The sequence below is a fragment of the Salarias fasciatus genome, chromosome 11, assembly GCF_902148845.1.
Source record: "Salarias fasciatus chromosome 11, fSalaFa1.1, whole genome shotgun sequence".
Classification (NCBI taxonomy): Eukaryota; Metazoa; Chordata; class Actinopteri; order Blenniiformes; family Blenniidae; genus Salarias; species Salarias fasciatus.
The window spans coordinates 24,812,442-24,825,526 of record NC_043755.1 but is presented as its reverse complement, the minus strand read 5'-3'; the positions used below and the strand labels follow the sequence as shown (position 1 = coordinate 24,825,526).

General features: G+C 45.1%; 1 protein-coding gene across 1 annotated transcript in view; it reads right to left on the bottom strand.

The window, feature by feature from the left end:
• Positions 1 to 2,991: 2,991 nt before the first annotated feature.
• tgfb2 (transforming growth factor, beta 2) overlaps positions 2,992 to 13,085 on the bottom strand; it is a 56,544-nt gene continuing 46,450 nt past the window's right edge. The window contains exons 3-7 of the mRNA XM_030103563.1: positions 8,681 to 8,813; positions 8,501 to 8,611; positions 6,421 to 6,592; positions 5,584 to 5,737; positions 2,992 to 5,404 (exon numbers count right to left, since the gene is read on the bottom strand). Coding sequence (XP_029959423.1) covers positions 5,246 to 5,404; positions 5,584 to 5,737; positions 6,421 to 6,592; positions 8,501 to 8,611; positions 8,681 to 8,813 — 729 coding nt within the window. The 3' untranslated portion in view covers positions 2,992 to 5,245. The remainder of the gene's footprint in view (positions 5,405 to 5,583; positions 5,738 to 6,420; positions 6,593 to 8,500; positions 8,612 to 8,680; positions 8,814 to 13,085) is intronic.

Here is a 13,085-nt window from a genome sequence, read left to right as displayed (position 1 = left end):
AAGAAGAAGTCTGGCCTTTATATATGACCTTCGACCTTCTTTGTGCCATTCGATTGTTTTATTGTCGTACTTATGTCTTTGTTTTTAGGTTCATCAGTTCCTGATTTTGGAGCAGCTGTTACCTCGACTGAGTCTCTCTGGCAAATGGATGCTGCTCTGGTCGTTTCCAGCATCGGTTATCAAAAGTGGTCCAGAGACGGGAAAGAGGTGATCTGCTGACGAGGTCACCGGTGGTCAAAGGTCATGAATCACTTCCCACTGAGCAGAGCGTGGTCCAGAACATGGTCTCTCTGCACATCCAGAAGACGTCCTCAAATGAGACAGAATGAAACTTTTTTATTCATCTTACTCTGACGGTGTACAAATGTCTCATCGAGACGAAGGAAAGACGTTTCATTGTTGTAATTATCTGACATCGAGAAGACGTCCTCAAAGGAGCCAGAACAAAAAACAGTTTTTTTTTTAAGTTCAGCTAATTTGACAAAAGGTGGCCAGTTAAACCAGAATCAAATTCTCTTCCAAGTTATTTTTGTTTTATGTCGATAGTAATGATTACTTACAAGAAAGTTCTCCCAACTCAAATGCTGTGGTTATTTACTGTCTTGTTTAACCCCAGAAGACACAAGCTGTTTTACAGACACTGCCTCTAAGATACCTGAATCTACCTGGAATCGAGGCAGGGTAGGACCTGGTCACTCTCTGGATGGGAGACTGAGAGGGAAAACCAGGAAGCCTGGGTGGAAGCAGTGAGTGATGGTCAGAGGACCTGATGGACAGCTGTGGCTGCATACGGAGCTTACCACCATTGTGTGTGAAGTGAATAAAGCCGTTGTAAGAGACTTTGAGCTCCCTCAAAAAATATGTAATTAAAAAAGAAAAAGATTCTTAATTATTATAAAAACCAGGTCTAAAATTAGAATAAATTTGACGTTGAAAAGACGTCTATAATGACCACATCTGGACTACAGTCAGCCTTTATGTAGAGGTCCTGAAGACGTCAGTACTGGACGTTCACTAGACGTCGTCTGGAGTTACAGTCTGAACCTTCATGGGACCAAAACTGGAAAAGTGAAAACGACGTGAAAACGACGTTGAAAAGACGTCTTTGGGCTGTCTTTCAGCAGTGGGTTTGTTCTGGCTGCGCTGAGGACGTCTTCTGGATCTGCAGAGAGAACGCCTCATAGACGTGTTCTGGACCACGTTCTGCTCAGTGGTTTAGTTCCATCAAGAGTGTCAAGACTTCCAGTCCAGATTCTGCTGGTCCTGGTCCTGCTCCTTATTCTCCTGGACTTGGTGGTTTCAGAGTCTATTCTGTCTGTGTTCTCTATAGTTAATGTGTAGAGCGAATTGTTCTGTACAGTAGGTGTGTGTAGTTTCAATTGAAAAACAAACAGCACCCACTAATTGCCCAACATGCTGACTAAACACACGAAACGTTTCTGAAATGAAAGAGTAAAAACGTTGCATTTAGACTAATGCTTCCATGTAAATGTCTGAATCAAGTGTTGAGCTGAGATGAGGAACCCTGACAGCCACGGTCCTCACAGGAACCGCATGACCTGAATTCTAAAGGACCTTCCTCACCTGCAGTCTGAGGTTTTCTCCTTGAGCTGTTGATACTTTCTCATTGAGAAACGTGTCTTCCAGCAGCGCCAGCCCTGATAGGTCCTGATGTAACCAGATAACCTCTGTTTTTCACTTCATCTGTCGGCGGGTCACTGCTGTGAGCCTGACGGATCATGTTGAGGCGCATCAGCGCAATTCAAATAAATATGAAAATAAGAGTCGGCTTCACAGTCAAAACAAGACCGGCGCGACAAAAAAGAGACAGGTAAGCATGAGAAAACACAAGAACACAAACACAAGACGGAGTTTCACTGAAACTTAAATAATTTATTTACCACTAGAGCACCACGTCGGTACTGTGTTACAATACAGCACAGTGGGTCTCGATAACATCGCCATCGTCAGAACAACAACAAATACACATTAAAAAACAAAAAACAGCTCTATCGTGACAACGTTGATGCTTTTCTCTTTTGTTCCTGCGGTTCAGTAAGTCCACTGGCATCAAACACCTGAAGGAGCCGGCCGGGTCCATCACATGACATTTCCACCCTGGGGTAGCAGAGCCCCCGCCCCCCACCGCCCCCCAGAGGCCCCACACCTCTCTTTGGTGTCCACAGCTTTGCCTGCTCAGAGGCGACGTGTCAAAGAAGACCAGAATACGACCCTGTCTGGGACCTGGAGTGGACCTGGGAAATGGGTTTACGCTGAAAGCTCCTGGTTGGTGTGTTTGTGAGAGTCTGAGTGTTCGCTGGAGTTTGGTTTGAAGGTTCAGGCATGTCAGAGATCAGAGATCGGAGATCGGAGATCGGATCGACACACAGCACTGGACGAGGCACAAAGGCCTTGCTCACATGACCACGTGATCGAGAGGAAACAAGAAACTTTCCCTGCGCTCTGGGCGTCCGTTCACACCACAACGGTGTTCAGAACCACTGAAAACAGAACTATTTGAAAACAGTTCCTAAGGTGAAACTTTTTGAAAACATCTGTCTCCATGGAAACGGGGGAAAGCATAACTTCCTGACAGTGATGTCTCCGTACGGAAACGTTCTTCTGCATGCGATTGTTCTCTGTGTGGTTTCATTAGGAAAACAACCGTCAGCACCGACTCATGCTAACTACGTCGTTTCCATGGAAACGGACATGGAATTCAAAAGGTTCCCCGTATACACCTGAAACTTTTCTGAAACAAAAAGGATGATTTCTCACTGGAGGCGTAACCGAAGGAAAAAAAACACTAAACTAAACTAAACTAAAACAGCATCAGTGCAAATGGTTGCTTTTTAAATCAGGACATAAGAACATGAGACGACTTTTCCACATTTGTGTTGGCAGAAGAACAAAACACTGATGGAAACAAAAGGAAAAAAAAAACACTCAAAAGAAGTCATTTACCCTTTTTTTCAACATGTTTGGCTCTTCTGTTGTTTCTTGAGCGTTTTGTTTACTTCCTGCTAGCACCTCCTCTCAGCTTTCATCATGCTAATCGCTAACTCCCCCCGCGCACCGCCGTCACGTCGCAGAGACAGCAGCTCCCAGGCCTGCGGGCCGCCTCCACCCGTCTCCGGCTCTGACGGAGGACGCGCCTGCTGGCTGGGCCTTATTTTGACATCCATGCTTATTCCGGAGTCTCACGTTGCTTTACGACCACGGTCTCAGAAACGTGCTGCTGTGATGTGAAAACCATTGGAGAATATCGTGCGGTCTGAAAAGGTTAGATGTTTTCCTGTTGGAGGAGTTTCTCACTTGTCAGTTTTGTTTCAAAATGAGTCAAATGCTTTCAGTGCCCGGTCAGTTTAGCACCTAAACTCCACCGCTGCAGCGCCAAGCTGCTGGAGAACAGGCAGAGTGTGGTCTGGCGTTGGTTTACTCACACTAACTCTGGCCGTTTCACACAAACACACATAATCTGCTGCTCTATTTTTGCCTGGATGTGCTCACAGAGTGAAGAACCCACTGTCAGACTTTGAACCATGTTTCTGACCAACCTTATTAGATGCGAGTAGTTTTCTGTGGCAAGATTCCTGCTGGAAATGGAATTATGAATTACTCTTAACTCGAATATTAATATGCTTGTACTAATTAGGTTGAATTTGGCTTATATGTCTTGTAATTTTGGGGCAAAGTGTGTCATCGTTTACACTTTCCACACCGAGCAAAGCCAGAGTAACCTTGAAGGGTTTCCTCTGTAAACTCACTTCTTACAGACATAATCTGTGTACTTTTCCGACCTGAGCGTTGCATGTTGGTTCCTTCCTCCTCTCTGCCTCCTGACAGGCTGCTAAACCTCAACACCAAACCGCTGCATGACAGCAAGAAAATCCAGAAAAGCATTCTGAAACTGAAAAAAAGAAGAAACAAATCAAAGAATCAGGAGTGACGGTGAGACGAGGAGAGTGCTGGATGATCGATGGAGTCGGCCTGTGTGTCGTTTCCAGGACGTATTTCACATATATACACGTATTACGTAAACTTCCAGTGTTTGCCTTACTCTCGAGTCGTGATGTGTGTGTGTGGTGCCGCATGCTGAACGTGCCTTCAGAACACACACACAACAAAAAACAATAACAACAGGACTGGTGTGTGTTCTGGATCATTCTGAATACTGGGAGGAGTTCACGCTACCAGACTGATTTACAGCACGCACTGCGATGTGCAACGTTTGCATTAAATGATTGTTTTCTGACTTTGATTTTACTTGAAGCATGGACATTGCTTTCATCAGATAATTCCAGTATCAACATGCTAAACCCTCTTTTTAATACTCCTGAAGTCCAGATCTGGAATATTTCTGCAGATGCTGATTTCTCGTCATATTTGAATAACCTTTGAATTCATCAGATCTTTCAGGGCTGACAGGCTAAACTGTGAAATGATAAACAGTGTGAGTTGATCTAATGTCTTGTGGCTGAGAATTTGGTAGAGACCAAAGGGTGAGACTCATTTTTGACATTCCCGGTCTCCAGCGTTTTTCTTTTATTCACTGAGTTGCTTCCAACTGGCCAACACGACGAGGACTGCCAGCTGGACTCACTGCTAAAGATAAATTCCAAAACAGTCCATTGTTTTACAAAGTGTACCTGGTGGCTGCAGCTCATCGTGTCGAGAGCTGGATCCCCACGTCTGGTTTACAAACTGATGCCAAGTGCCAGATACGGAGCAGTTTGACTGAGAGAACAGGGAAACTCCCGGCTGTCAGGCTGCCCGGGTCGTGTGTGGATTCACTTATGATGATGAACGTGAGGACGGTCTGTTTCTGGCCAGATGAGACCGCCGGCGCTAGCTCCGGCTCGCTGCTCAGGCTCTCCTCCAGTGCCACAGTGACCGTCAACAGCGTCAGACGCCTGGAAATCCAAACAATGCTCCACAAACAACAGGAAAACCGCAGCATGGACTCGACACAAAGATCCCGACACACCAGTCTGCTTGTGAGGCTGCTGGACTCTGAGGGACACACTCCTGGCTGCACAGCATCGTTCCTTTTCTCCAACACACAACTCCTGAAGTGCCGCCGTGAGCGTGATAGTGCATGAGAGGGAACGGGCGGGGTCTGACTGCAGGGATGTGAGTCCACTCTGCTAGCTCTACGTGTGTGTGTGTGTGTGTGCGTGTGTGTGTGTGTGTGTTTGCTTCAAGAACAGGAGAAAGAGAGCGTGTGTGTTCGTTGGGGGGGCTTCTAGCTGCACTTGCATGATTTGACTTTCATATTGGAGAGCTGCTCTATCTTGGGCGTCTTGCCGATGTAGTAGAGGATGGTGAGGGGCTCCAGGTCCTGCGAGACGCAGCAGGGGGAGGCCGACGCCTCGGGGTTGATGGTGTTGTACAGGCCTAACACCTGAAGTGGACAGAAAAGAGATGCACACTGTATGATCTAAGACCATTTAAATAAACAGATAAACTCCAATCTGTGTGGACAATAAGAGTATTAATGTGACGATGCTTCATTTCAGGGTGTTTACAGCTGATCAGCTGATCAATGTGTTTGATCAACGCCTCCATAACTCGTAGTTTTACCTTTGAATGCTGGGTGTCTGCGCTCCATAGATACGGACACGCCCCAGCGCAGAAGTTGGCGTCGTAGCCTTTGGGCTCATGGATCCACCTCCAGCCCAGGTCTTTCCTGAAGTCAATGTAGAGCGAGCGCAAGCAGCAGTTGTCCTGAACGTTTCTGGAAGGAGAGGAAGAAGTCGGGTGAACCAAAAGCAGGAGTCGGTTTCTCCGTGTTACAGAGCTTTAATCACACCATGAATGACTAAACTGATTATATTTCACCAGGGTCAGCCATATAAAGAAACCAATGTGTGCTGTTCAGGGAGGTGCCTTCAATATTCTGGTAAATATTCTTGTTATCACTACATGAAGCTAACAGTGAATAAAAACTTGACTGAACCATATGGAAACAAAACCAGAGAACTTTCCATGAAAATACATCCACTGGTGAGCTTTCCCAAGAGGGAGTCCACATCAGCTTCAAGAATAGCTTCCAGGTATTTTTCATGGTTCAAAATTTCCACATCTTCTCAAAAATATCCACAGATGAAACAACAGTTTCCCCTAAGATCCGTTTAAAAACATTTATAATGAAAAAGGGATGAATCACAGCAGCCAGTGAACAGTCTCCATTTGTCTGGATTCTTGTCATGAATCTTGTTGTTTAACTCAGCAGATGATTGGTGAGATGAGTTTTTTTTTTCACACGGTGAAGCAGATGATTAGACTACCATTTTATATTTCCACATAACAGTTTGGTTTTCTTGGAGTCTTTAACCAGAAAGTTCTACAGAACTGAAACGCCATTTCATCCATCTGAGCCGTGCTGGATGAGGACCCGGGTCCTGGACGGACGCTCACCGGGAGCAGTAGGCGGCGTCCAGCGCTCTCTTGGAGCGGTGGTTCTTGTGCTGCGACTGGGACTCCAGCCGGTAGGAGGGCAGCAGCATGAGGAGCAGGTGCGGAGCTCGAGCGCTGTGCCGCCGCCTCTTGAAGACTTTCAGGTCACCGCCGATGAAGCTGTCGTCAATACCTGGAAACGTCAGGACCGGATCAACACGCTGCAGGCTGTGAGCAAACCGTCTATACAGCTACACAGACTGAGGTCTCGTTCACACTGCAACTGTCTGGAAATGATGTCTGTTTACAAGGCGACAGCAGAAAAACTGAGATCCATGTCATTTTCATGTTGGACCACTAGTGGGCGCTGTTGGTTGTTTTGAAGCTACACACATAGTGCAGAGAACAAAACACTGTAAACATTAACATGGAGAACGCAGACATTCATATGGTCATTGTCAAACTCAAAGGTCACTCAGAACTCGTGTGGTGCTTCATCTGCAGCGTCTTCTTCTCTAACACTGATATAAAGAAAATAAAATAAAAACCTGCTCAGACTGACTTCAATCTCAATCAACAGTCCCCATCAACAGCAGTCCTCTCTCATGTTAAAGTAACATTTGTGGGAAGAAAACAGCCGATGATCAGCCATAACACGATCCCTATCGGAGTCATATTGTGTCTAAGAGCTCTGAAGATGTGCTATAAGCTGAGAGGTGGAGCCTCAGTGGATGGGATGGATTTTTCCAGCATGTCCCTCCACTGGGTAATTCTGAGGCCAATTCAAGGCATGATGTCAAAGAAAACATGATTCATCCGAGCGGGCTACCTTCCTCCAGACCTGGTGCTCGTGTGTTCACTGCTGGAATGGCGCTCAGAGTGGGCACTGCTGTGAAGCATTCTGCAGGATCCAGAAGCGCCGATGATCTTACCGTCCCGGAGCCTCAGAGAGCATCGACCGCCCATCATACTGTCATCTTCAAAATATTAGGTCCCGTTATCGTGAATATGGAAAACCTTTGTTGAGCTTTGGGTGTTTATGCTCTAAAAAGAGTCGACAAAGAGTCGCTCCTGGAAACGCTCCGACTCCATGTAGATGGAGGAAAACACCTCTTCTGAAAGGCTGATATGGCCCACCCCCCACCGTGCACACCCCGGCCGTGGTCAACAGCTGTTCTGCACATGCTCAGTAGATGGACTGTAGGATAAATGTCTGTGTACTCCCATCGTTAATGTTGACAGCGAATCGTTCTCTGGCCGATGCCTTAAAACAGACATCATTTTCAAAACGTTGCCGTGTAAACACGAAACCTCTCTGACTGGTTTCCACCAGTTTCCTTCTCAGTCCATCGGTTTAGTTCCTGTGTAGGCTGTGTATCAACAGGAAGCTGGTAATATGATACATGACACTATAACATACTGTGATGCATTAGAACTAATTCCCCCAAACATTCATCATTTTTCAGTTATAAGAGAACATAATATGTTTGCATAACCAGTGTGTTTTCATTAAACAGGCCTGCATTTCTATTTGATTTCCCACATTGTGCAGTTTGAACAGAATATTCAACATTTGGACAGAAAAGTCCAAAATGAATTCAGAAAGTTATTTCTATTGTTATTTTAAAGTAATAAAGTCAAGAGGGTAATAATGTCACTGCAATGTAATAATATATTTGCTTACTGTGATGACATGTTGCTACATATGTGAATAAGCTTGTTTTTAATTCATATTGTTACTTGATTTGCACTCAAGAACCATCTTTTAAGTATTTTATCTCTGGGCTAAAATGCCTTAAAGTCTTAAAAAGTAAAATAGATAATATGGCTGAAAAATATTCTGATGAATCTTAACAAAATAAGACAGTTTTTGCATATTTAGTTAAATCTTACAGACTGCTCACCTCATTTTAACCATGTTTTGTGTCTCCAGAGTGTTTCGGAGTTGAAAAGCATCAAAACGTGGTCAGAATGAGCTCAGAGCTCTGAGTTAACAGACTGAAAGGTCACAGGTCATGACCCTCGCGGAGCCCAAGCAGCCCAGAGAAACGGCAGCGCTGCAGCCAGCGGAGCAGCCCGTGGATGTTTAGAATCAAATAACCTGCGAACCGTGCCTCCAGCTCCTCACTCTTGTTGGGGATGATGTAGTTGTTGGACGGGACGAAGGTGCAGCAGGGGCAGTGCAGGCTGAGCTTGAAGCCACTGTTCCTGTCTGGAAGAGGCGAACCGTTAAACCGGCGTCAGGCCGCGGAGCGGCGGCGAGACGGCAGCACGCACCCACCTCTGTGGTTCAGCCACTCACTCACGGCCTCCGTCACGTCGAAGGACAGCCACTCCCCCTCCGTCTGCGTCCGCACCACCTTGCTGTCGATGTACCTCTGCGTCGGGGACGTCAGGTCTTTGTGTCCTAAGATCTGTGAACCAATCAGAAGAACACATCAGAGTCTGATCGGCCTGGTGACGTCCAGCTGGAGGGTCCAGGAGTCCAGGCGCTGGTTCCTGTCTGAGAGTTCAGTTAAAGCTCTCACAGCGCAGAACGGCCGGGAACTCGCAGCAGAGGACAGCTGTCGAGGCCTGCTTCTTCTTCTTCTTTTCTTTTGGTTCCTGCTCTGATCGATCGTCCAGGTCTGGGAGGAGCTCTGAGCGTGTAACCAGACCCGGGCCGGGCCGGGCCGCCTTCACTCCGCTGTTCTCCAGAGCCGTGTGTTTATGCTGGCTCATCTCCGCCTAATGTGTAAAACACTGCTCCCCCCCCCATACCCCCACCCCCTCCTCCCCCGTGTCCGAGCTCTGTGTGGGAAACCTGACGGAGGACGAGATGAAGCCCCGACACCACCGGTAAATGTGGAAACCAGGCGGAGGAGGGAGGAGGCGGCACCAGGAACCCTCCGTCTCTTTGGATATTCCATCCATGACAAGAGTCTCAAGCTGTCGGTAAAATTCTCACACCGGTGGATCAATTCTTCTGAACAGCTGCATTTATTGGAATTCTGTAAGTGAAAGGCAGCATTTTCACTCGCTGTGGGCCAGAAGCTGTAAACACGTGGTGTTTATTAGGTTCCAGAAGTTCCTCAGCTGAGTCCAGGCGTGGGATGATTCTGACGCTGTGTTTACAATGTGAGAAGTCACGGAGGAGACGGAGGAGTCGGGTCAGCTGCGACGGACGGACCCACAGCAGAAAACAGCAGAAGGAGAGCTCTCCCGGCGCCGGTCACCCTGGAGTTCGTTTAAACCAGATTTAACCCAGATTACTGAAGCTCCTTCACACCGTCTCTCATCAGTTTGCAGTCTGGACAGCATGAAGAGAACAATCCCCTCATACAGCGAGTCCAGATGAAGCCTCTCGCTGTGAAACGTTCTGCTGACGTCCTGAAATCCTCCCTGCAGGACCAGGACTGGGGTTTTAGTCCAGGAGCTGCACACCTTCTGACTTATTCTCTTGAAGTAGAATGACGGCACGAACACATTTAGGAACCGACCATGGGCCGGTCTCATGTTCCTCATTTTTGTTAAAAAATAAAATAAAAATAGAGTGCATGCTGAAGAATGATGCTTTTACTGCAAAACTCACAAGAAAACCTGTTTCACCGCGCAGCGTTTCTAAAAACCTGAAGGAACACTTCCTGTCTGGAAGTCGACCTTCTGGTCCTCAAACAGAGGACGGGTCTCTGTCTGTGGAGCCGGCGGTCCGTCACGCCGCCGCCGCCAACGGCCGCACGCTGCACGGGAAGCCCAGAGATGCCTTTCCCAGAGCGACCGTTTCCATGGCGACCGTCCCCAGCGTTTCTCTAGGATCTGGGTTCTGCAGCCGGCGGCTCGTCAAGCTGCTTCAGCACCAGACTGGAACCGCAGGTCTGCAACGCCTGGAGTCTTTTCACCACTGTCAGCTGTTTTCCCCTAAAGTGGGATAATAAACCTCAAAGCTACATAAAGTCTCACTGTATGAGTTCAAACCTGTTCCCAACCTGGAAGAGTGGAGACCATTTAGCAAAGTTTTGTTTTTAGTTACTTAGTTATTTCAACTTATTTCAGGAATTTTTTTGAATAATTCTGGCATCTTTATTTTTCCTTCTTTCAAGCGTTTCTATTATTTTTGGCTATTTTAAATGCTTTAGTTGTTTGGACTTGTTTTTAAGGAAACACTGACTGTTGATTTTTTTCCTCCTTCAATAAAAACATTTTGGGACATATTTTAACTGGTATCTTTTTATATTTTGAATATGGTATTCTTTAAGGAATTTTGAAATAGCTTTCTTTTAAAAAGTTTTTCATTTTATCTACTGGTTTCAATTTTTTAGCTTTAGCTTTAATTTTTATTTTAATTCGACTTTTCAAAAAAAACAAAAGGAATCAGGGATTTTTATTAAATTTTTTCGGTTTTGGCTGTTGAAACTGTTTCACACAGGTTTTTTTCCTTCAATTTTAGCTGTCTCTGTTATTTTATTTAATTTTCTTTTATTGAACCATTTTAACCAGGAGATACAAATATTGTTTTTAATTAAATTCAAAATGAAAGTACAAATACTCGGGTTAATAAAATACTGACATGATAAAAAGAAGTGAGTGGAATATTTAGAGTAGAGCATCGGCTCAGAATGAAGCAGGTAGTAGAAATATTTCAACACGTTGTCATTTCCTCCCAGCTCTGGTTGTACTGTGGACAACACCGGTGAAAAGTAGAGACCGAATGAGACTGAACTCCCAATACTCACCAACACACAGCGACACTGATCAGACTCCAGGTGATCAGGAGCTGACTGATGGGAAACTTCTGAAATCTGTTTTCATTTTCCTGGAGTCTTGAGTTTTAACTTCAGTTAGTGGATCGACTGCAGAGCCACTGAACCGGAGCCATGTGAGAAGTTTATGAGGAAAAGTCTGTGTTTGGTGGAGCTGTTAACGGCTGCGATGGCACGGCGCCACCAAGAGAAGAGGCTGGAAACCGCCGCGCTAATCTTTAACACTGAGCTAGATTTAAAAACATATCATCCCATCAGTCCTGGAGAGAAACCGAAGCTCATAAAATAAAGATTCAGCAGTGACTAGACTGGAGGATGAAAACTGTTTTTTTTTTTTTTTTTAATGAAGCAATTAAAAAAATCAAATACTTCCTCAATGAACAAATGAACAAATTGTGGCAAAATAGTCCCTGTTATGTATAGTCTGTGTATTTTACCTTCACTGAACTTTATTGATTGTCACTCTCGACACAAGACTGAAATTAAGATTAAGAGATTAAGACTCTTAAAGGAATACTCCAAAGATTTTGGACCCACGCCCTGTCCCGATCATTTACAAAGTGAGACAAGCTCATAAATACTTTTGTTGTGTCTGTGTGTCCAGCGGCTTGATCCCAGCTGTTAGCATCGTAGTTAGCTTAGCTCAGCTGCTGGAGGTGAAGAGGAGACAGAGCCGGACTGACGAAAGTGGACAAAATCCTCCTTCCAGTGGTCCAGGGGACGGCGTATTAGCACGTGAAGTAAATCCGAATGGTTATAAAACATTTTAGACATGTTTTCTTTTCAATCCGTTAAAATAGTGTTTTGATACACACATCTGCACAAGCATAGTGCTCCGCGGAAGGATATACCGGCGCACAGCGGCTGAGTCTACGGCTGCTACTGCTGTGCTCCGGTATATCCTTCCGCGGAGCACTGCGCATGTGCAGGTCTGTGTGTATCAAAACGTTATTTTAACGGATTGAAAAGAAAACACGTCTTTTAAAATGTTTTATAACCATTCGGATTTACTTCACGTGCTAATACTCCGTCCCCTGGACCACTGGAAGGAGGATTTTGTCCACTTTCGTCAGTCCGGCTCTGTCTCCTCTTCACCTCCAGCAGTTGAGCTAAGCTAACTACGATGCTAACAGCTGGGAGCCAGCCGCTGGACGCACAGACATAAAAAAGGTATTTATGAGCTTATCTCACTTTGTAAACGATAGGGATAGGGCGGGGGTCCAAAATCTCCGGAGTATTCCTTTAAGACCATGGTCTTAGCCGGGTGTTTTGTGTGTTTTTTCCTCCCCTACATGGCCCGTATGTGTGTGATTGTCTGTCTCTGGATGTTTTTTAGAGTTCTGGCTTGGCTACTCTTTTAAACCATTCAACGTCATAGGTTGTTTTACTGAATCCCTCGGGTCTCCAGCCCAGGGTTCTGCTACCTTTATGACCAAAAGAGCCATGTTTGTGACTTTTAGCCAAGTCAAGGTGTTCTGGAGCCGTAAAGCACATTTAACCTTTGAAATGAGTCGAATGCAGCTCAGAAAGCTTCATATAGTTTTGATGCACATGCAAAAAATATATCTTATGATGCATTTTTGAACATTTTATTAAATTGAAGCTATTTTTGTACTTAATTTTAACAGTTTTGCTCCTCTTTTCAAGCATTTTTTTGTTGACAATTTTTAAATTTAGCAGTTTTGACCGTTTAACCTCCTTTTAAGCAGTTTTCCATGCTTTTTTTCCAACCATATTTATGTTCTTCTTTTAGAAATTCTAGACATTTCACAGTTTTTTAAGACTTTCTATCAATTTTTTTCCACACTTATTGTGGTTTTAGCTACTTTTCCAATTTTATTTGAATCTTTTTTTTAAAGGGGCTTAAGGCAAGATTTGTGAAAAACTACACATGCATTTCCAGTTTATTCAATGCTAATGGGCCGTGAAGCATTAAAAACCTAAAAT